Genomic DNA, 23,664 nt, shown 5'->3' with positions numbered 1-23,664 from the left:
TAACAATTAATAAGAAATATTAATCATGATAAATCATAATAAATTAGACACACATACACCGTACACGCACTTTTTGTTTGTAATATCACATGTAAGGTTAATTTACAAATATTGTTAAATATGCTATTAATAAGGTCCCACCTACTATTGAGATATAGCTGTTATTATAATTTTCTTCACTTATTATTACTATATTAATATCTAAGTGACCGATAATAATATAGTAACACTTTCTATTATTAAAATTGCGATGACTATATATGAATAGTAAAATTATATACTATTCCTTTTTCCTTCATTTTTACTATATAAGATTCAAAATTATTACAATCTATAGTAAAAAGTTTTATTGCTTCTCGGTACCATGCATATATGGTTGATATTACTAGTATTATAATAGAATTTACTATAAAAATGAGTATCCCGAGTATAATTTTTTTACCATGCAATTATAGTCAATTTTATCATCGATTTTATTATCAGTGTGGTAGAAAAAATGCTGTGTCAAAAGATATTACTACATTCGACGACTGCAAATTGACCAACGTTAAACTCTATCTAAACTCGGAATTTTATACCTACGATGATTTGAATTTAGATTTCGATAAAAATAGATTCGCCCTCTTGTTCGATATGTACTCTCGTTTTCGCAAATCTTATTACGGGTGTGATAATGATGATGTGCTATTAAACATTTCAAAATTTCTACATTGCGGTCCTCTCGCAGTTATCGATTGCTCGCGACAAAACGAGTCTGTCAAAAATTCCACCGTGGACGTGAGATTAGAGTTTGAGTGCAAGGAGGATATACCGACAAATACTACCGCCTATTGTCTCATCTTACACGATCGCGTTGTCGAATATTGCCCATTGACCAACGTAGTTCGTAAAATTACCTAAATCAGCAAATATCCCCTCCAATGTCAAAATATATAAAGATTGAGATTTTGGCGATCGGCAACAGTCGTACATCGTTCTTGCAATCGTACGGTAATATTATCAGCATGATCGCGTCAACGTTTGTGGATCTGCAGGGATTCATTATCGGGAGAAACTTTGTCGTGAAGGAAGTAGCGATATTGAGAAATGGATCTGTTCTCTCTCATTACTTTTTTGCAAGTACCGTACCATGGCGTGCGCTTACAAAATCTGAGAGATGTCAAGCTTCATGGCTAATCGGACATCACCATGGACTTCAATGGGAGGATGGAAACATTCCATACAGCTTCGCTAGGCGTTTGATTACGAGAGCTGTGATGGGTGCGACGGAAGAGGAAGATGGAGCACCTCCTATCGTGTACGTTAAAGGATGCGAAAAACGAGAATGGTTGGTCGATATACTTGACGATGATGCGAGAAACGACGTTATTATTGAGACCTTGGATGCGGATTATGAAGATATCACTTCGTTAAATAAGCTAGATGTTACTAATACTATGCGCTGTGAAAAACATTTGAAAAATTGCGCTTTACAAAATGTATTTAAAATATTCAATTGGTGGACGAATCATCATAAAGATTCACCCAAACATTATTTAGAATAAACTATTGTTAAAATATATTTTATTCTCTCTTATTCTTCCCTTTTCCTCTTTCATATCCCAGTATGCGAGTATTAAATTTCAGTACGTGACGTTAGATAGCGGCGTTAGCCACCTTATCAGGCTACGGATGTTACATTTCAGTACATGCACATAGACGTTAAATATTTGGATGGTGTATAAATAATTGTTTTGTCTGTTGTGCCTCTAGTCGCTAAGGAAGAGGTCTTTTGGGATTTGTACGCCCAAAGGATTAGGATCCACGCTCGAAATAAGACACTCCCGGACGTTAGGTATAATTTAATATATTTTGCAAGATTTAATACATTTTCACTTATTCGCGATTATAATAGTCGGGCGCGATACGTACGTTACTTCGATAATATTGAGCGAGCGAGTAGTCTGCGAGTCGTCTCTCTCGAGTCGTCTCTTTTTCTTCCGCTCGCGAGGTGCATCTCGCGCTTATTATATCTCTTAATTAATTAGGTCGTTGATTGGGGAGGAGTGTGGTGTCCCTGACCGGAGCATGTCTCGTGCTCTGCTTGTCAGTCTGTCTCGTCAGCTGTTTACTCAGCTTCCGAGAACTTGACCGTGACTTCCTTCTCTTTAGTCACGTATCTTACTTTTATTTTATTAATATCCTTTTATTACTTTGCTCTTTCTTAATTATCTTTCCTTGATCTCTTTTCTAATTTTAATGCTTTGCTTTACTCAGCTCTTTCTTACACTTTTCTGTTTAACTTTATTGTTTTATTCTTTAATATATTAAGAAATTGGTCGGGTTACGACATCCCTCCCCCTTTGGAAAAAGAAAATTAACTATACGTGAATTTTCGTCTACATATTTTTTCGGTATACATTTTTCGCATTTTACAATTGTTTCTCATATTTACTTTATTTTAATATAACATCGCAGTGTTAGTTATCGCGGTGTCGGTTTCTATCTCAGCTGTTCTATTCGATCCGCTTGCGGTGCCGTAGATGTGCTCTTGAATTATTTTCGGTTTGCACATCGGATTTATGTTAGTTTCTGATAATTTTTTCTTTTCCGTCTTACATTTTTTCTTAGCGTATATAAGTAGTAGAACTAGGAGAGTTCTAACGCAGGTATACATATATTATTATATTATATTTATATTATATTACAAACAAATAGTGTCTCGCAAGATTGCACGTGCGGCCTAATCGGCGCGGTGTATTACAAAAGCGGGTTATTATATTTATATTATATTATATTATGAACAAATAGCGTCTCGCAAGATATAATGTTGCTTTCATGTATAGCACAATAATAAAAATCAAATAAGATTTGAATATGTTAAACATAAAAATATATTTGATATATACATGAAATTCATTACTTTTTTAACACTTTCTATACTCTCTTCTATATTTCTTTCCGATTCTCAATCGATCAACATATGTACATATCAATAGATATTAAAACTATCGCGTGATACGAACGCCAAAGCGCCCGAGTCCCTTTGGAAGAGAAAGTGGAATTTTTTGGTAGAAAACTAAAAGATACCGACTAGATAATAAAATTCTTCTAACGAAATACCCATATTATTATTAGATTTTAAAAATGTCGATTATTTCTGTGCTTCCTTCTTTCCTTTCTCATAAGAAAATAGAATTTTCTCTAACATGATCACGTGCGAAGGAACCCTCGAACCGATATCCAAACTCACCAATCGACGATCACTACGAGTAAAATACGAAAAGTAGGAGAAACACTCCGTCTAATGAGAACACTGGCATGATTTTTAACTTATTAAAGTTGGAAGATCCCCACTTATGCACAAGTCCAATTCGTTAAACCTTAGAGAGACCTTACTCCCACGCAATTTTTCTAAAAAGAGCCGTTTAAAGGTGATAGATGAAATATATATATATATATATATATATATATATATATATATATAAATGAAGAACGAAGGGTGTCAAAATTATAGTAGTACACGATTTGAAAGTGTATACATCGGTTAAAAAAGTTTTGTGTTCCAAGTGTTCGACGGCGATCAGATTTTACGTTTAAAAAGTATAGTGGATTCTTTATAATTTTTGTGTGTGTCAAGTGTTCAACGGTGACCAGATTTTGACACTCTGCCAATCTGCGAAGGATAGAAATAAATAATTTTGAGGCAATACTAGACGAGTCGTCTGATGAAGATCACGCATTATCAGACGACAGTGATTACAACAGCGATCAAAGCGAGGACCTCACGGAAATTGTTCAGAAGACAGTGTTTCATTCAGAAATTATTGCGTTGAACGGACGTACAAAATTTTGTGCCATATACTTTTATTATTCTACGGGTAGTGATTATGCTGTATGTGCTTCGTGTATGATAGCTATAGCAGACACTGACTATGGATACATGTATGCTGTTCGGAAGCATGTAACTGAACTGTACGACGTAATAAGTGGTCGATCCTGCTCCAATTGCAGACAAGCATTATATCAGGTAATGCCGTGCAACATATGTCCGATTTGTACACAGTAAAACAAAAAAAAAAAAAACATGGAAAACTCCGAGCAGACTGAACGTGACTTGTTGGAGCTGTTGCATCAAGTCGCCACTTTGGGCGAGTATTTTGCATGGGCGCAGCGATGCGAAGAATTTATCAAACAGCTCGAGGAATCCAGTCGTATCAAGCGTCCGCGGCTCTCGATCGGAGTTTGGCAATCTTTGGTGGCCAGAATCGCGCGACTCGAGGGTGCGAGGACTCGATTAGAGAGACAATTTATATATAGTGGTGGTAATTACAATGGTGATTGCAATACCGCGGAAAGACTCATTTGGCGGGAGATTGATACGGCGTTTGAGAGCCGTATATTGACTGGTGCGGTTATAAATTATAATCACATCGAGCCTCGTCAATTTCTCGAGAACGCCAAAGACATTGTGCTCGAACACGTGAAAAATGTGCTGAAAAAACACTTTAATGTGAAAGTGAACACTGTGTTCAATGGTGAATTCGTGTCGGGTGATAAACGGGCAAATAAAAGTGTAAATACGAGAAACTGTGAACTCTTTCGCACATCCGATTTACACGAGTGGTACGAGCGACGCGTCGTCGAGCCCACGCTTGCCTCGCTCGAAGAATTTCAAGAACGCGATAGCGGGTGGGCATTGTCGCGAATTCTCGATTTAACTGTAAATATAAATAAATATAATCCAATGCGCGCGGGGTGCCATATTAAATTACCGCGAGAAATAACAATGAAGAGAGCGGTAATAAACGTGCAATCCAAAGACAATGCGTGTTTCGCGTGGGCAGTGGTCGCTGCTTTGTATCCAGCTGCACGAGACGTAGGTCGGGAGTCTTCGTATCCACATTATACGACAGTGCTAAATCTCCAGAACGTTGAATTTCCGATGACATTGAGTCAAATTAAAAAATTTGAACTTTATAACGACATTTCGATAAATGTATACTGCATCGAGAAAGAGAAAGAGAATAATATTATCCCGATACGTCTGAGCGAGCAAAAGAAGGATAGACACGTCAACTTGTTGTATATACAAGATTCGCAAGACCTCGGACATTTCGCGTGGATCAAGAATTTATCCCGCCTCGTGAGCTCGCAACTGAGCAAACGTAATGGCCAAAAATATATCTGCGATCGGTACGTATATTTAATAAAAATGTAATATATATATATACGATAGAAAAATTAATTATTTCCATTTTTTTTTTTACAGATGTTTACACTATTTTGGGTCGGACGACAAGTTGCAGTCGCACATTGTAGATTGTCGAGAAATGAACGAGTGCGCCATCCGGTTACCGAGCGATAAAGACAAGTGGCTCGCGTTCAACAACTACAACAGAAAGGAGCGACTTCCCTTCGTCGTATACGCCGACTTGGAGTGCGTGCTGAGGAAGACCGACGGTGATCCGAGGACGTCTACGTACACGTTTCAGCATCATCAAGAATTTAGCGTAGCTTATTATGTACATTGTTCGTACGACGAATCGTTATCCGCGTATCATTCTCGCCGTAGTACCGATTGCGTTTCGTGGTTCGTAGAAAAATTAAAAAATTTAGCGCAACGCGTAAAAACTATTTTAACCATGAATGTCCCTATGGTAAATTTAACGCGAGATGAGCGGGAAAAATTTCACAGCGCGACACACTGTCACATTTGCGAAAAACCGTTCGCGCAAGACGATACACGCGTACGCGATCATTGCCATCTTACCGGGCGGTATCGAGGTCCCGCGCATTCAAACTGCAATTTAAATTATAAAGACTCTTTTTGCATTCCCATAGTATTTCACAATTTATCCGGTTACGATTCACATTTTATCATCAAAGAAATAGCTACCGCGTTCGAAGGCTCGATCGACGTACTACCGATAACAAAAGAAAAGTATATTTCATTCACGAAACATGTTAAAGTTAAAGATACCGTTGAAAAATCAGATTGGCGAAACGATATAAAGTTACGGTTCATCGATTCATACAAATTTCTCAGTACTAGTCTCGAAAAATTGGCATCGTTTTTAAATAATGATAAACTTCAAATTTTAAAATCGGAATTTCAAAATTTATCAATTGAAGAGTTCAATTTATTGACGCGAAAAGGTATTTTCCCATACGAATACATTGACTGTGTCGATAGGTTGCACGATACATGTTTACCACCGCGCGAATCATTTTACAGTTCTTTGACCGGTGACACCGTATCCGAGAGCGATTACGCGCACGCTGAAAACGTCTGGAGGCGGTTCTCCCTACGAACCTTGGGCGAATACAGCGATCTGTATTTAAAAACGGATGTCTTGTTATTGGCAGATATTTTTGAAAATTTCCGCGACAAATGTATCGAGAGTTATGGGCTCGACCCCGCGTATTATTATACTCTTCCCGGATACACGTGGGACGTCATGTTAAAACATACGAATATTACGTTCGAATTACTTACTGATATCGATATGGTTATGTTTATCGAACGGGGAATACGCGGTGGCCTGAGTCAATGTTCCGGCAGATACGCGCGAGCCAATAACAAGTACACGCAGTCTTACGATCCATCGAAACCGTCATCGTACATGATGTATTTCGATGTAAACAACTTGTACGGTTGGGCGATGTGTCAACCGCTGCCCTATGCCGAATTTCGATGGGTCGACGATATCTCTGACTTTGACGTTAGCGCAATCGCTTCGGATTCGCCCATAGGTTATATTCTCGAGGTTGATCTAGAGTATCCGCAACATCTTCACGATGCGCACGCTGACCTACCGTTCTGTCCGACGCGCGATAAGCCGCCCGGCAAGCGGCAAGACAAACTCCTCGCAACCTTATACGATAAGAAGCGTTATGTCATACACTATCGCAACTTACAACAATGCACGCGTCACGGTCTTCGCGTCGCAAAGATACATCGCGTATTGCAATTCGTTCAATCCGCATGGCTCCGCGATTACATCGAACTCAACACCCGGTTTAGAACGCGCGCGACAAACGATTTCGAGAAAAATCTGTACAAGTTAATGAACAACGCGGTATTCGGTAAAACTATGGAAAACGTGCGCAATCACGTCGATGTAAAATTATTAACAAAGTGGGATGGACGATATGGCGCGGAGGCGATGATCGCGACACCAAATTTTCACAGCAGGAGCGTCTTTTCGGAAAATTTGATCGCTGTCGAATTGCGCAAATTCGAGATAAAATTCAATAAACCGATCTACGTCGGCATGTGCATCCTCGACATTTCTAAAACATGTTTGTATGAATTTCATCACGAATACATGGTACCGGTATATCGAGAGAAATGTAAAATAATGTACACCGATACAGATAGTTTAATTTATCACATCGAGTGCGAGGATGTGTACAAGAACATGAAACGCGATATTGCTAAATTCGACACGAGCGATTATCCGGTTAACAATGCGTACGGTATACCGCTCGAGAACAAGAAAGTGCCGGGTTTGATGAAGGACGAGAATAATGGTGCGATCATGACTGAATTTGTCGGGCTTAGAGCAAAAATGTATGCATTGCGAGTAGATAATAAAAAAGATACAAAAAAGGTTAAAGGCGTCAAGAGTAACGTCGTAGCGAAAACGATAACGTTCGACGATTACACGCGGTGTCTGCGCGATGAAATTGAGATGACTCGACGACAGTCTTGCATAAGATCCAAATTGCACGAAGTGTATACAATCAGCGAGACAAAAATTGCTCTGAGTCCGTACGACGACAAGCGATATATCGTACCTGATTCGACCGACACGCTACCGTGGGGACATTTCCGAATACCCTTATAATATAATGTATGTGTGTGTGTGTGTGTGTGTGTGTGTGTCGGGAAAACAAAATAAATATAATTCTATCTTTCTTTTATATTTTATATTTTACATGCTGAATATATCTTACATATATTTTATATGTTGTATATATTTTACATATTTCAGATACTTTATATGTATTTCATATTTTTATATGTTTAAAATAAAATACAATTTGTATGAATTAAATCACATTGTCCTTGTGTATCCAAGAGTTGTGCGATCCATCGAATCCCAGCCATTTCACGTAAACCTCGTCACCTTTCCTGCGCAGTACTTTCTCCACGAGATACACGTCCGGATAAGTCGCGCGATGCAACTCGTATTCGTAGAATGCTCCAGCAATAGATTTTCCGCGATAGTCCTCGAGTAGATAGGTTACGGGATTAGTACGCTGCACTTTAATAATCTTAAACACCTCGGTGGTCCAATTTGGTGTGTAACCCTTCTCGAAGATCGTCTTATACTTGCTAACGCGTACCGGGTTACCTACTTTAAATCTTGCTGGTGCCGCAATCTTTACGTTGCTGTATACTGTATTTAAAAGTTTATCGGCTATCGCGGGGGTAACATCGATAGGTCTCATACCGATAGTGCGATGCTTGCGCGCGTTGTAATCCGACACGAATCGCGGCAACGCGTCAACCCACTTGTAAGTTCCGTTCAGCGTAAACATTTTCCACATGTCATTCTTTAACGTGCGATTAAATCGTTCGACAACCGATGCTTTCAACACCGAATACGTGGAATAATGATTGATGTCGTGTTTTCTTATGAGACGTTGTACGTCGATGTTGTAAAATTCCTTTCCCATATCGGTTTGCATGTTTTTCGGGCGTCTCTTACTATCTCGAATTATCTCAGCGATAGCATCAGCCGTCTCACTTCCGCCTTTACTCTTGAGCGGTACGGCCCACGCGTACTTGCTCAGCACATCGATGACGGTGAGTATGTAGTGGTAACCTTTGTTGAAACGAGAGTACGGACGCATCTCGACGATGTCAGCTTGCCACAGGTCATCGTAACCCCGCACTATGACGCGTCTTCGGGGAAAATTTCTTCTCGCCGAAGCATGCAGTTCCTCGACGAGTCGTAGCTTCTCGATATTTTTACGTCCGTTGGATTTTAACGATGTCATGTTTTTAGTGGTACGGCTAGTCGGCGCGTAATAATATGTGCAAAGAAATTACATTATGATTTATATCTTTAACCTTTTTTTTTTTTTTTTTTTTAACCATTTAATAGTCGTTTATTTCCGTTTATTGTCATTCAATAGTCGTTCTTTATCATCCGCTACCATTCGTTGCCGTTCGATAGCCGTTCGTAGTCGTTCTTGATCCGTTTGTTGCTGTCCATTGTTGTTGACGTTTCGTTGTCGTTTGTTAGCGTTTCGTCGTCGTTTCGTTGTCGTTCGTTGGCGTTTTGTTGGCGTTTCGTTAGCGTTCGTTGACGTTTCGTTGATGTTTGTTGACGTTTCGTCGTCGTTCGTTGACGTTTCGTTGACGTTTCGTTGTCGTTTCGTTGACGTTTCGTTAGCGTTCGTTGACGTTTCGTCATCGTTTCGTTGACGTTTCGTTAGCGTTCGTTGACGTTTCGTCGTCGTTCGTTGGCGTTTCTAATCTAGCAATATTCGCATGCCGAAGCTCGTTTATCAGAGTCTGTAACGCACGCACGTTTTTCTCGAACGCAGCAAGCTTCTCGTCTGACTCTTTCAGTTGATTTCTCAACGTTTTAACGCAATGATCCACGTATAGTTTGTTGACGACGTCGGTATCAGCCACAGGTTGCGCTACACGACGAATCTTGCGCGACCTCGCGTCAAAGTCCGTAACGGTGCGACACAGAGCGTTATCGCGCACGAAACTTTTCATTAATCCACTCCATCGACGGTACGAAATGACGTTCGTCACGTCGTTACTCTGCTCGGATATCCCAAATTTGTTGATATGCATCATCGATGCGAGCGATGTCGGTCGATCGATTGATTAGTTTTGTCGAGACACCGTTTAATTTATAATAATGCCGGCTTCGCGAAGTTCCTCGATGATCGACAAAATCTCGTTGTCGTGACCGTTGTGACCCGCTTGGTGCGAAGCATCCAGCAATCGTAGACGATCCACCAGCTCGTTGGGATCGTCCCAGTGCACGTAGTCAATCTTGTTATCGGTTAGCGTCATTTCGCGAGGCGCGAATAATCCCTTTCCAGATTTTGTTCTTTTGGGTTCGATCGGTATCAACTTTGCGATTATTTCTTTGTACTTGTATCCCCTGTTACTCAGTAATCGACCGTGTGCATCGTGATTGCGTTTATGCGCGCTCGTCGTCAACAGCATGCTCTTGTACGTTTGCTTATCATCCTCCGTATAGATGACGTCATCGGGAAATTTCTTAAAGATCAACTCGTAAAGACCAGGTGTGCCGACGTATCGTATGCCATCGATAATTATGCTATCCGCGTTGTCCACGTCAAAACGTTTATTACCGAACATCATTCCATTCTTGCCGAGATAAACACCGTACACGTTGTCTATACCGCTCTCTTGATCGCCGCTCAAGATAGGCCAGATGTACCTTTGACCCAGTGGACCTAATTTATCTCGCAATGTTTCTTGACCTTCCGGTGTTTGCAACTGATTTCGAACGGATGTCATGAGCGAGTCGTCCGTGGTTTCAAAAACATCCTGGCTCGTGAATAATTCGGGCATCGTAGGTTGTATAGTTCTCATTGACGCGGACGGTGTAGAGGTTATCAGCGGTACATCCAGTGGAGCGTCCGATCGTTTCGATTTATGCGGTGTCGGTGAGCGATCCGACCTGACGTTTGATCGTTTTCTCTTTTGCGGTGGCACATCATCATCATCATCATCATCATCATCATCCTTCTCGCACTTCGGGATGGACAACGCTTCGATCCCCGCGTTGGTGTTACTCGCAGGCTCGTTCTTCACCGCGATCGAGCTAGAGTTGTCGACGATCTTTTGTAACGGCTCGATGAGAGGTCTAAAGCGTCTATCCAACACGATATCCTCCTCGATCTTACCGGTCTTCAAAGCGCGATGTTTCTTGCGAATCGATTCGCTAGTTTTCACAATTGCCCTCGCAATCTTCTCGCGCTCGCGAATATCCTCGTTCTTATCGATCGCAGCCATCACGGAAAAACAAAAATGTCAATCTCTCTTTCACGTTTCACCCCGACGAAGTATCGACAACGACTAATCGTTTTGCGGTATCGCGAACACGTTAAATCCTTTTCTGTATCGACCATCGTTGAGCGAACTGTCCTTGTCTATTACTACGAATCCGTACTTGCGCTGCCAACAATCGCGACACAACGCGCAAAATTCATCGTACGGCATATCGGTATTCACGTGATCGTTGTACACGTGTTTCAGGTTGGTACCATCCTGTTTGAACAAGATCAGCAGGTTCGCGTTGTCGCGTATCAGATGTTTAGGTATTCTCGCGTACGTCTGGCAGAGATAAAAGCAGTCGACGCTCGAGTGTCGACCCATTGAAAAGTACTCTCTCACCGCATTTTGCTTATCGCATGCCACGTCATCGAACACGAAGATCGAGTTTGGACGCGCCTCGCTCGGCGGAATGACGTCACTGTTGTTGGAGAATGTGAAGTAGCCGATTTCATCGATCGATGTCAACAAATTTTCCAGATATCGATATTTCGGTTGTTGCAACGATTTTGAGTACACGTACACGTTTTCGAAACGTACACCGTGCGGACTTTCCAGCAGGCTTATTAGAACGTTGGTTTTACCGCAATTCGAGGGGCCACAAACGATCGCGCGTATAGTAGTCGGTAGCATCGTACCATGCTTGCGCATCTCCGCGTTGTCCCCCATCGATCGTAATCTGTCGTCGCAATTCGTCACGCGTATCGGCAAAGGTTGTCGCACGAATTTCATTTTCACACTGCCGACTGAGGAATGCTGGATCGAACGCCTATTTATAGATGCGCGGAACCGCAAATCGCTCAGTAACAAAAATGTTCGTGCTGCTGTTGAGACCTTCCGATATTTACAATTTGAGCGCCGAACAGTTACAATTTGTGCCGAAAGTCGTTCTGCTGCGAATGTGCGGCGATCACGTCCACTACATGTGGGACAAGCTTCCCGAACATATAAAAGCTGACTCAGAGGTTCAACAATATCGGCACTGTTACGAACATTACAATCAACCGTGGCAGCGAACGCACATCGACGGTCCAGCACCGTTAATAAAAAATTGTGACAAATGCCAGCAAAAATTATAAGAGGTTGTGGTTTCTTAAATCGTGCGATAAACGCACTTCCTTTCGAGTTACATATTCCCGGCTATCAGTTTTGCGGTCCGGGCACTCATTTGGAAAAACGATTGGCGAGAGGTAATCGGGGTATAAATCCATTGGACGCGGCGTGCTGCGAGCACGATATAGCGTACTCCCGGAGCAACGATCTCACCGAGAGACACGCGGCTGACAAGATACTCGCCGAGAGAGCGCGAAAACGCATCGTTGCGAAAGATTCGACTCTCGGTGAGAGAGCCGCAGCCACAGCTGTTTGGGCAGCGATGAAAACCAAGACAAAAATCGGTATGGGTATGAAGACGAAGACGAATACGAAGACGAAGACGAAGATGAGGACTACGCGGAAAAGGTCGACGAAAAAACGGATACTTCCGACAGCGAAACGAGGCGGTGTATTGCCGATTCTACCAATGTTGGGCGCGCTCGGATCCTTGATCGGTGGAGCAGCCGGCGTGGCTAAGGCGGTGAACGACAGCAAAGCCGCGCGCCGTCAGCTGGAGGAGCTGTAACGTCACGATCGCGCGATGGAAGGCAGCGGACTTTATCTCGCTCCGTATAAATACGGACAGGGACTGTATCTCGGTCCGTACAAACGCGGACAAGGAGTGGCAACGAAGAAAAAAAAAAAACGTCGAAAAGACGCTAAAAATGCCCACGGGTGTGACAACAAACATACAATTAGAACAATTGGCGAAACGTATGCGTATACCGTACTTTAGAGGGGTTTTCATGCGTGATTCGTTACCGATCGGTGGTATATATCGAAACGAGAGTGGCATCGTGAATTTGGATATCACCAAAGGACCGGGTACTCATTGGGTAGCGTACGCAAAGAGGGGAAATCGTGCTATATATTTCGACGGTTTTGGTAATCTTCGACCGCCGAATGAATTGGTGCGATATTTCGGACGGTACGTTACGAAGATCGAGTACAATCGCACGTCCTTTCAAACTTACGATCAAAGCATCTGCGGACAATTGTGTCTGCGGTTTCTCCGAACGGTCGACGACAATCGGTGTGAATTTAAAGCCTGACGATGCGCCGTTAAGACTCAGTATTCGTTAAACAGTTTTGTCGACATGTCTATGACTTTCACGCTAACCGGGAAGAGTAGCGTCCTCGCGGCACACTACCATTCAGCTGTAGATTTGAGCGACGGTGATTACGAGCTCGGTCTAACTAATTTTGAAACTTATCATACGATATCGAACGTGAATTCCTCGAATAATAAATTTTATTTCGATGAAGATGACACGGAAATTACGATTCCCGAGGGATCGTACGAGATACACGCAATACACGAGTTTTTGAAACGTGCAATTTCACGGAAACGCCCGCGACGCGTAGTTCGCTCCGACAATCGCGGTGATATCACGGTGATATCGCGAGAGGAGACCGTTCGAGCGAACGGTGACGAAGACGAGGCTGTAGAATACCCGATAGTGCTCCGTGCTAATTACAATACGATGAATAGCGAGATCAAGTGCGCATTCAGAGTAAACTTTAACAAACCTAACAATATTGGATCGCTGCTGGGATTCTCGTCGAAGCGTATATTGCAGCCGAAACAGTGGTATCAATCGGACATACCGATTAATATCATCAACGTAAACATTATCCGCGTAGAGTGTAACGTGACCGCGGGTGCATTCAGCAACGGCAAACGCGTTCATACGATACATGAATTTTCACCGAGCGTTCCGCCAGGATATAAGATATCGGAAACACCGGCGCAGATCATTTACCTGCCGATCATTGCGCGGAGCATTACGGATCTAACGATACGCGTCGCGGATCAAGACGGACGATTGCTCGATTTTCGAGGAGAAGAGATTACCATCAGATTGCACGTACGACGGCGACAAAATTAGCGTGCGATACATGAGATGCTCGTGTTGAACGACTCGAAACACGCGAAAGATAATAATATCTTTACGGTACCGATTGATGATATCATCCGATCATCATCATCATCATTAGGTTGCGCTAAAAAGATCAGAAAGAAGCTCAACGCATCGAACGTTAAATTTTTACAATCTTTGGGATTCGCGGTGCGAAATATCTAAGAAAACATGACCGATATCCTTAATATCGGAGGTGAGCCGGTCTTTGACGATCGTATCGTCAAGATCGAGACTCACACGTACAACCCGTACGCCAATACGACGTTTGAGCACAGCGATGAGATACGAATACCCATACAACAACAGGATCTGTATACTTTGCCGTATGAGAGTTTTCTGTACATCGAGGGAAAATTAGTGATAAACAAACCAGCTGAAGGATTTGATGTTGTACTGGGGAATAATCGCGTCGCGTTCATGTTTGATGAGATTCGATACGAACTCGACGGTGTGGAGATTGATCGTAGCAGAAATGTGGGAATAACCAGCACACTCAAGAACTATGTAACGATATCATCCGATAGAACCGTGATTATGAGAAACGCCGGCTGGGATTCGCCTATTAACACGAATGGATACTTTAATTTTTGCGTACCGCTCTACATGTTATTGGGATTTTGCGAGGATTACAGGCGTGTGGTGATTAACGCTCGTCACGAATTGATCTTAATACGATCGCGCAACGATAACAATTGCCTGATTGGAAATTTGGTGCTGGAGCCTGTGATCGATATTCAAGATACAATGGCGAATGCCGCACGTCGTATTGAACGAGATTAACAAGTTATCGATGCTGCGTGCCTTGGAAAGCGGACAATACCTCAGTTTCCGCTCGTGGGATCTGTACGAATTTCCGCTATTGCAGCGTACAACCAAACATTCGTGGCCCATTAAGACCGCGACTCAGCTGGAGAAGCCGCGATACGTTGTTTTCGTTCTGCAGACAGGTCGAAAGAACGTCATGTCTGAGGATACGAGTCGATTCGACGACTGCAAATTGACCAACGTGAAACTCTATCTGAACTCGGAATGTTATCCGTACGACGATATGAATCTGGATTTCGATAAAAACAGATGGTCGATTTTGTACGACACGTATCAACGTTTCTGCAAAAATTATTACGGATACGAGTATCTCGAGCCGAGTCTCACCGTCACGCAATTTTTACGTAACGGTCCATTCGTGATCATCGATTGCTCTCGACAAAACGAATCGGTCAAAAGCGCAACCGTGGATGTGAGATTGGAATTCGAGTGTAAGGAGAACGTGCCGCCGAATACCACAGCGTACTGCCTCATCATACACGATCGCGTGATTCAGTACAACCCGTTGACCAATGTTGTGCGCAAAATCACCTAAGTGTGGGGGGAGGGGAGAATGAGACGATATAAAATCTATAATACATCAGGATCAATCGCAGTCTTCTTCTTTTCGACGTGCTGATATAAAAAAAAACGTCATGTCCGTACCAACGTTCGTGGACCTACAAGGATTCTTCATCGGGATGAAATTTGTCGTAAAGGAGGTGGCGGTGCTGAGAAAGGGGACCGTTCTGGCGCATTACATTTTTACATACCCCCTACCATGGAATCTCCTCACAAAATCCGACAAATCGTGTGCTTCCTGGCTGATCGCGAATCACCATGGATTACGATGGGAAGACGGAAACGTACCGTACAGCATGGCTAAACGCTTGATTACATCAGCCATGCTTGGAACAGAAGAGGATGGCGATACGTCGACTCTCGTGTACGTCAAGGGATGCCAGAAACGAGAATGGCTGGTGGATTTACTTGAGAATTATGCGAGAGAAAACCTAATCATCGAGACTTTGGATGCTGATTACGAAGATATTGAATCTTTAAATAATCTAGATGTTACTAATACTATACGATGTGGAAAACATGTTAAGAATTGTGCATTACAGAATGTATTAAAAATATTTAACTGGTGGTTGCAACGTTAAAAAAAATATTTTTATAAATAAAATGTGTAAACGTATTTAATGTTTTTTATTTCTTATTCTCCCCACTCCTTTCCTCGGAAGTTGTTTCTAAGAATTCTTTTAACATTGATCGTTGCCCCTTCTCCTAAATTTTCTGAGCATTAATCTCCCACCACATCATATTTTTGAAAATAAGCGTATTATCGGTTAGTTTTTACACGATCAGTGTCGCGTCAACCGTTCTACTTCTCATAACTTAGAGAAATGTACTCCGCCGAAGGAAACAGCAACGGTGGCAGACGCATGAATTATTACGTTCCTCGAGATGAAATTAGGCCGTACAAGAAACCGCTTGATTTGTAAGTATCACAAATTTTCATATATATATATTTTTTTTTTTTCCATGCTATTTTATATTTAATCGTATTTTTCAGACACGGTAAACCTCGTTGTATACCACGTATTTTGGTACGCAGATTCGCTTTGACGCGCACTGCGTATAAATACTTGGATATTGGAATCAGCGTTGAATCACAGCGTGGAATCACATCTTACGTGGAATTACATCTCGGCGATAACCGAGGCAATCAAATCGTATTATCTATTGACACATGGGAATCGCTAATGCTGAAACGAGCGGACGTTGAACGACTTGTGCAAACGCCCGATCATACACCAATATGGATTAACGATTTAACAATCGAGATTGTTAAAATACACGATACGAGTGTTGTAAAACTTACGTTACGCGATTCTTGCTTGTACATGAAACCGTCAACTATATTTTTCTTATTCGAACTCGAACACTGTGTTAATCATGAATATTTGAAGCTGTGTGAGAAATTAGAAGCTGTAAATGAGAGTTTCGATCGATTTGTCGTTAATTTGCAAGGTAATATGTTTGGCGCCGAGAAAGATAACGCTGTTAAAATCTTGCGCGATGTTTTTGATAAAACATCTATCATAGATTGCGAACTATTAGCTTATGCTGTGGATGAAATTTTGTCTGAAACCTTGAGACGAGGTGATGTATTTTAACATAAATAAATGTGCTAAAAAAAAATATTTCTTTCGCTTCCCTTCCCTTCCCCACTTATAAGATAGATATGTAATTGTGGCGCGACCGGATGGGAGAAGGATAGCGCGAGGCGTTCGCGAGTAGGAAAAGGAAAGCATTCTATGGGTGTGGGAGAAGGATAGCGCGAGACATGCACGAGTAGGAAAAGGAAAGAAGGAAGCACAGAAATAATCGACATTTCTAAAATCTAATAATAATAATAATAATAATAATAATAATAATAATAATAATAATAATAATATGGGTATTTCGTTAGAAGAATTTTATTATCTAGTCGGTATCTTTTAGTTTTCTACCAAAAAATTCCACTTTCTCTTCCAAAGGGACTCGGGCGCTTTGGCGTTCGTATCACGCGATAGTTTTAATATCTATTGATATGTACATATGTTGATCGATTGAGAATCGGAAAGAAATATAGAAGAGAGTATAGAAAGTGTTAAAAAAGTAATGAATTTCATGTATATATCAAATATATTTTTATGTTTAACATATTCAAATCTTATTTGATTTTTATTATTGTGCTATACATGAAAGCAACATTATATCTTGCGAGACGCTATTTGTTCATAATATAATATAAATATAATAACCCGCCTTTGTAATACACCGCGCCGATTCGGCCGCACGTGCAATCTTGCGAGACACTATTTGTTTGTAATATAATATAAATATAATATAATAATATATGTATACTGTCATATTTTTTAAATAATCAAACATTAATACTGATAAATAATATTTATCAAATAGCATAGAAAAATGTGATAAATATAGATACAAGCATTTATCACAAATCAATAGAAATGCTATATTTATTAAGTAAAGGAAAAGGAGGACTTTGGACGAATGATTGTTCCTTATCGGCTTTTACCCACGTGATATCATTCCCCCGCGGCACCAAAATCCCCCTCCGCCCGCGTGACGTCATGCCCCCTCGCCCGCAAGGTTTCCCCTCGACCCGCATTCCCCTCGGAGGACCAGCGTTAGAACTCTCCTAGTTCTACTACTTATATAATTGCTATTATGGTAATTATTATTATTATTGTTATTCCTGTGCAACTTGAAGCTACGGGATATATAATGTGTCCGTTAGTAGGGAAATAATTGTTATTTAAGTCTTCGTTTGTGTCGTCAAGTCTTTCGCTTAGGTCCCTTAATTCTGTCGGGTTTCTAATGACTTTTCGCAATTTTATCGGTCTAATTTTGTCCAATGTTTTTTCGTTTCGTTCGTTGTGTGTTATCGTAAGATTGTAGTCTGGTAGCTTTGTCTGTACGATCGTTATTATCGCGGGCTTTTTTGTCCGTATTATGACATCTTGTGTTGTTAGTTTACATTTTTCTTTTAATGTGATTTGTCCGCTTCCTTTTATTTCTATTTTTCGCGTTGCGTCGTTTTTGCACGTTATTTCGATCGGTTGGTTTGCTCGTGTAGAGTATAACCATGAGTTCGCATTACTCAGCGCTATCCATATTGTTGTATTCGTGTGTATGTGTCGAATATTACAATTGTTTGTGTATGTTTCTAATTGTATTCCTTGTATGCCTATCAGTATTGAATTCATTAGCCTTTGAAATGTGGCTGGCGCATTTTTTAATCCAAAGGGCATTCTATTGTATTCGTAATGCCCGTGAGGTGTGGAAAAAGCAGTTTAGTCTTTGTCGCCTTCTTCCATCGGAATTTGGTGGTATCCGGATGCTAAATCCAGTGTTGTAAAGTACTTGGCGTTTCCCAGCTGATCTAATATATCTGTTATATTCGGTAGGGGAAATGAATCTCCTATAGTTAGATCATTTAATTTCCTGAAATCTACGACTACTCGTAATTTCGGTTTTCCTGACGCATCGGCTTTCTTAGGGACTACCAATAACGGTGCGTTCCACTGACTCGTGCTTGGTCGGATTATTTTATTTCTTAACATTTCTCGGACTTGTCGATTTACTTCCTCTTTATGCTTCTCCGGCAGGCGATAAGGCCGTACATTGACCGGTGAGCTATCTGCTTGTGTTGCAATCTTATGCGCGACGGTATCTGTGCATGTCAGTGGTTCTCCTTCGATATGCATCACGTCGCTAAAATCCTGGCAGATTTCCATTATTGTTTTCTTTTCTTCTTTATTTAAATGTTGTGTACGTAATAATCGTAATACCTTTTCACTACGCGGAATTACTTCCTCTTTATTTAGCGTTCGTATTACGTTAATTTCTTCTGTTTCGCCTCGTTTGATTTCCTCTATATTTACTTGCGGCATTAGCATTTCGATTGTATTGTCCGTTGTATTTATAATGCTGGCTGCACATAGGTAGTTTGTAGGTTCTACCAGACAATTACCTATGAATATTCCTGGTATCGTTTCTTCCGCCTTTATCACGCCTATCATGTTCTTGTCAGTAGCGACCTGTATTATAGTTTCGCTACGTGGTTTCAGCGTCATTTTTAGGTAGGGGTAGAGCTTTAAGATATGCTGTCCTACCTTTAATTGTTTTGTTTTATAATTGCAAGTGGCTTGATGCTTTCGTAGGAAATCAACTCCTAGTATTCCGTCATATTCTATCGGAAAATCATCCTTAACAACGTACATAGTGTGCTTAATTCGGTGCTCTCTCAGAGTTATTGTCGCCTTAAATTTTCCAAGTGTACATATCTTATGTCCCGTTACGCCGGTGAGCGTTATTTTTTCTTCTTCTATTAACGTTTCGCCTTTTAAATGTTTCACTTTAATTAATGAGATTGCGGCTCCTGTATCGAATAGTAAGTTTATTTTTTCGCGTTTTGCTTCTCGCATTGGTAATGTGACGAGGTCCAATCCTGTCTGTATATGCGGCGTATCTTTGAAGTATGATACTTGATATTCCATTGCAGATCGGTGCGACTTTCTTTCGTTCCTTTCCTCCTCATCGCTACTTTGCGCGGAGTTAAATTTCTTTTTTCCTTGCTCGCTATTCTTGCGGTTTTTATTTTCCGGTCGCGAATTACATTGTTTGATTCGGCTCGATTGATGTCTATTGGGTCGTCCGTGTAATAACCAACATTCTTCGCGATCATGTCCGGATTTTTTGCAATAGTGGCAATATTTATTTACCGTATTTACGCGGGGTTGTCTATCGGGTTTCGGCAATGAGAATCGATTTGTATATCGGCTAGTTCGACAATCTCGGCCGTAATGCCCAATTTTTCCGCATTTTTGACATTGCATGTTTATTTTATTTTCTTGTTTATAGTTCGGTGTGAAATTTATTTTGCTTCGCGTACCGGTCGCGGGTGGTCCTTTAACCTTTTCTTCCGCGCTGGCCGCTGCTATTGCTTCTTGCAACGTAGCATATCCTCGCGATCGAACAATTGTTTTAATTTCGTCCTGCAATCCTATCTGGAAATTCTCTAAGGCTTGTTGTTGTATTATTTCCATTATTGCGCGTTTATTATCTACTGTATGATGTCGTCCTTCCATCATTGATTCTTATAGCTCCATGGCTAATTTGTCTGCTCTCAGTCCGTAAGTTCGTGCGCTTTCTCCGTTTTTCTGTTTTAGCGTATTGAATTCGATTTGTAGATGCGTCGTACTCTTTTTACTCGCATAGCAGACCTCTAATTCATTTTTTAATTGTGCGAAGTCTCGAATTTTTCGCGTTTGGAAATCTAGCATCGCTCTGCCTTTTAATTTTGTGCATAATACTGCTCCTAATAGCGTTACTTCCTCTAACGGGTCGATGTGTTCTACTGCATATGTAGTCGCGCTCAAAAATTCTTGTAATTTATTAGGTGATCCGTCGAATTCCGGAATCATTCCACGAGCCTCTTTTAATTGTAAAAATCCGCGTCCTCTTCGATGTCGTACATCCTCGGGTGTGAACTCGTATACGGTCTCGGTTCTTTCTCCCGGCGGAGTTCTATGCCCGTTGTTTTGTCGGGGTTGCGGTCCTCTAATTTTCAAATCGTATATCTCGGCATGCATACTTCTAATTTCTCGTCTAATTTCCTCTCTCATTTCCCGCAATATTTCCCTAAAGTCGTCGGCTGTTTCGTCCGTTTTTTTCTGCGGTTTGTGTTGCGCTCGCGCGTTTGATTGTGTCGCGTTTCTGATTGCTTCTTCTTGTAATCGCCTAATTCCCTCATCGATATCTTCTGATGTGATGGGTTGCGATGCGGAAGCGTTTGAGTTACACATGTCTCGAATGCGATAGATTTCGTCAGGGTCAAAGATACTTGAATCGTATGACGTTAGTGAGAATTCGCGGCGGTGTGTTAGTCTACTAGACGCGCTTATTGATGATTCGACCTCAACATCTAGTTCTATATTGTTCGCTATTAAACTGTTATCTAATTCGCCAAATGGAAATTCGCGTTCGATTACAACGTTTGCTTCGAGTTCTGGTTCGGACAAATTCTCGCTTGAATTTAATGCGCTTAGATTTCTTCGTACGTTATCGCGTATATCCCGGAGTGCTTCTACTGCTACTCTTATAGGGCTTACTGCGCTATTTCTAACGGCTCTATTCGCTGGTTCGCTAAATAGCCACGATTTATTCGCTACGCTTTTCTGTGGTGCGTTTCGGTTTTCCGACATTCACGCGTTTACAAATTTTAATTTCTCGACTTACAATAATACGATGAGCAGCATTTTCTCGTTCGATGTCGGCCGTCGGGCGTTGATCGTCGCGTGCCGTTGAGACAGGTCGGTGCGCCTTCTCAGGTTGCGCTTCTCGTTGTCGCCTCGATATACCGGGTGTCTCGAAGTTCCTGCTAGACTTCCTTTTCCCTCGGTTGTAGGTGTCGACTGTCTGACGGAGTTATCCTTGCTGTCTCTCGTTCTGTCGATTCCACGGAATTTTCTGCATCGTGGTTATGGACCTTTGCTGGTGTTGATCTTGTTAGAGCTGGCGTATCCCACCGCTGCCACCAATTAATGTTGTGCCACTAGCCGCTAAGGAAGAGGTCTTTTGGGATTTGTACGCCCAAAGGATTAGGATCCACGCTCGAAATAAGACACTCCCGGACGTTAGGTATAATTTAGTATATTTTGCAAGATTTAATACATTTTCACTTATTCGCGATTATAATAGTCGGGCGCGATACGTACGGTACTTCGATAATATTGAGCGAGCGAGTAGTCTGCGAGTCGTCTCTCTCGAGTCGTCTCTTTTTCTTCCACTCGCGAGGTGCATCTCGCGCTTATTATATCTCTTAATTAATTAGGTCGTTGATTCGGGAGGAGTGTGGTGTCCCTGACCGGAGCATGTCTCGTGCTCCGCTTGTCAGTCTGTCTCGTCAGCTGTTTACTCAGCTTCCGAGAACTTGACCGTGATTTCCTTCTCTTTAGTCACGTATCTTACTTTTATTTTATTAATATCCTTTTATTACTTTGCTCTTTCTTAATTATCTTTCCTTGATCTCTTTTCTAATTTTAATGCTTTGCTTTACTCAGCTCTTTCTTACACTTTTCTGTTTAACTTTATTGTTTTATTCTTTAATATATTAAGAAATTGGTCGGGTTACGACATGTCGTTTAATTGTCGTTCGTTAGCCGTTCAATAGTCGTTTATAGTCATTCGATTGCCGTTCGATAGCTGTTCGATAGCCGTTCAATAGTCGTTCAAAATCGTTCGATAGTCGTTCAAAGCCGTTCGATAGCCGTTCAAAGCCGTTCGATAGCCGTTCAATGTCCGTTCGATAGTCGTTCAAAGCCGTTCAAAAGCCGTTCAATGGTCGTTTAAAAGCCGTTCAAAGCCGTTCAAAAGCCGTTCAGTAGCTGTTCGATAGCCGTTCAATAGCTGTTCGATAGCCGTTCATAGCCGTTCGATTGCCGTTCGATAGTGGTTTACACATTATAATATATTATTCATATTTAAAAGACTTTAGATATTTGCTCGTGAAAACATGCTAACTTTTGTTTTCTTATCAAGAGCTGAGAGTAAGCGTTCTTCGTAAGTGATACATCTTCTACTATAAAATGTTTGAGACAATGTCTATCCCGTTATGTTCGTCACAAAGTGTTTGACAGTCAGAAGTGAGTGACATTTAACTTAAAGAACGACGAATAAAAATGTTTCGTCTTAATCTGGTAAGTAGTGTTCAGTGTTTTGGCACGTGTATGCGACATTATGTGTGATATGTATTAATTAATAATATATTTCAGTTCGTGCAAATTGATGTCATCCACCGCCGATACATGCGGTGGATGAGAGGAAATTTGCGTTGGGCGCACGCAAGCTTGTGGGGTGACACTCGCGAAGCCCGCGAGTGTGCATGCGTGCACCCAACGCAGTACGAAGACATTTTTTATTTACGGCCTCTTTTCGGCTTGGAGCCGTATGAAGAAGAGGAGAATTGGGAGCCGGAGGGAAGAGGAAGAGGAAGAGGTGTCAGATGAGGAAGAAAATTTAGATGGAAGAGATGGAGGAGGATTGGGAGGAGGATTGGGAGGAAGAGCTTGCGGCTCCAGGAAGATAATGTAAGTATCTATTTAAAAAAATATATATTAATATAAATTTAATTTTTTAATATTTAATATTTTTCTGTTTCAGAAGGAGCGCCGCCTATATATAAGTATATATATTATAGTATATATATATATTTTCTTTTTATTA

General features: G+C 41.3%; 5 protein-coding genes across 5 annotated transcripts; 4 read left to right on the top strand and 1 right to left on the bottom strand.

Moving 5' to 3' along the window:
* The first annotated feature begins 3,188 nt into the window (after positions 1 to 3,188).
* Positions 3,189 to 5,874, top strand: LOC138942498 (uncharacterized). Its single transcript, XM_070312735.1, has 5 exons — positions 3,189 to 3,265; positions 3,664 to 4,009; positions 4,061 to 5,196; positions 5,252 to 5,639; positions 5,824 to 5,874. Exons 1-5 carry the CDS (start codon positions 3,189 to 3,191, stop codon positions 5,872 to 5,874), a joined length of 1,998 nt encoding a protein of 665 aa, XP_070168836.1.
* Positions 5,875 to 7,173: 1,299 nt separating this feature from the next.
* On the top strand, positions 7,174 to 7,832 carry LOC138942353 (uncharacterized). Its single transcript, XM_070312524.1, has one exon. It carries the CDS (start codon positions 7,257 to 7,259, stop codon positions 7,830 to 7,832), a length of 576 nt encoding a protein of 191 aa, XP_070168625.1. The 5' UTR covers positions 7,174 to 7,256.
* A 1,514-nt stretch (positions 7,833 to 9,346) lies between these two features.
* LOC138942329 (uncharacterized) lies at positions 9,347 to 10,717 on the bottom strand. The gene has a single exon (XM_070312484.1). The coding sequence runs from the start codon at positions 10,577 to 10,579 to the stop codon at positions 9,860 to 9,862; it is 720 nt and encodes a 239-aa protein (XP_070168585.1). The 5' UTR covers positions 10,580 to 10,717; the 3' UTR covers positions 9,347 to 9,859.
* A 3,509-nt stretch (positions 10,718 to 14,226) lies between these two features.
* LOC138942497 (uncharacterized) lies at positions 14,227 to 14,838 on the top strand. The gene has a single exon (XM_070312734.1). It carries the CDS (start codon positions 14,227 to 14,229, stop codon positions 14,836 to 14,838), a length of 612 nt encoding a protein of 203 aa, XP_070168835.1.
* Positions 14,839 to 14,848: 10 nt separating this feature from the next.
* Positions 14,849 to 15,418, top strand: LOC138942496 (uncharacterized). Its single transcript, XM_070312733.1, has one exon. It carries the CDS (start codon positions 14,849 to 14,851, stop codon positions 15,416 to 15,418), a length of 570 nt encoding a protein of 189 aa, XP_070168834.1.
* The last annotated feature ends 8,246 nt before the right edge of the window (positions 15,419 to 23,664 follow it).

Source organism: Polyergus mexicanus, unplaced genomic scaffold (assembly GCF_030449975.1).
Source record: "Polyergus mexicanus isolate NDT 795.1 unplaced genomic scaffold, iyPolMexi1.0 SCAF_22, whole genome shotgun sequence".
NCBI lineage: Eukaryota > Metazoa > Arthropoda > Insecta > Hymenoptera > Formicidae > Polyergus > Polyergus mexicanus.
Note: the sequence above shows the minus strand (reverse complement) of the source record. Positions and strands in the feature narration are given on the sequence as shown.

Bases quoted from the DNA above. Each gene is read 5' to 3' on its own strand.
- LOC138942496 (XM_070312733.1), top strand. From the start codon at position 14,849: ATGCTGCGTGCCTTGGAAAGCGGACAATACCTCAGTTTCCGCTCGTGG.
- LOC138942353 (XM_070312524.1), top strand. From the start codon at position 7,257: ATGTGCATCCTCGACATTTCTAAAACATGTTTGTATGAATTTCATCAC.
- LOC138942329 (XM_070312484.1), bottom strand. From the start codon at position 10,579: ATGAGAACTATACAACCTACGATGCCCGAATTATTCACGAGCCAGGAT.
- LOC138942498 (XM_070312735.1), top strand. From the start codon at position 3,189: ATGATCACGTGCGAAGGAACCCTCGAACCGATATCCAAACTCACCAAT. The intron at 3,266-3,663 runs GTAGGAGAAACA...CAATCTGCGAAG, and splicing joins CTACGAGTAAAATACGAAAA to GATAGAAATAAATAATTTTG. The intron at 5,197-5,251 runs GTAATATATATA...TTTTTTTTACAG, and splicing joins TACGTATATTTAATAAAAAT to ATGTTTACACTATTTTGGGT.
- LOC138942497 (XM_070312734.1), top strand. From the start codon at position 14,227: ATGACCGATATCCTTAATATCGGAGGTGAGCCGGTCTTTGACGATCGT.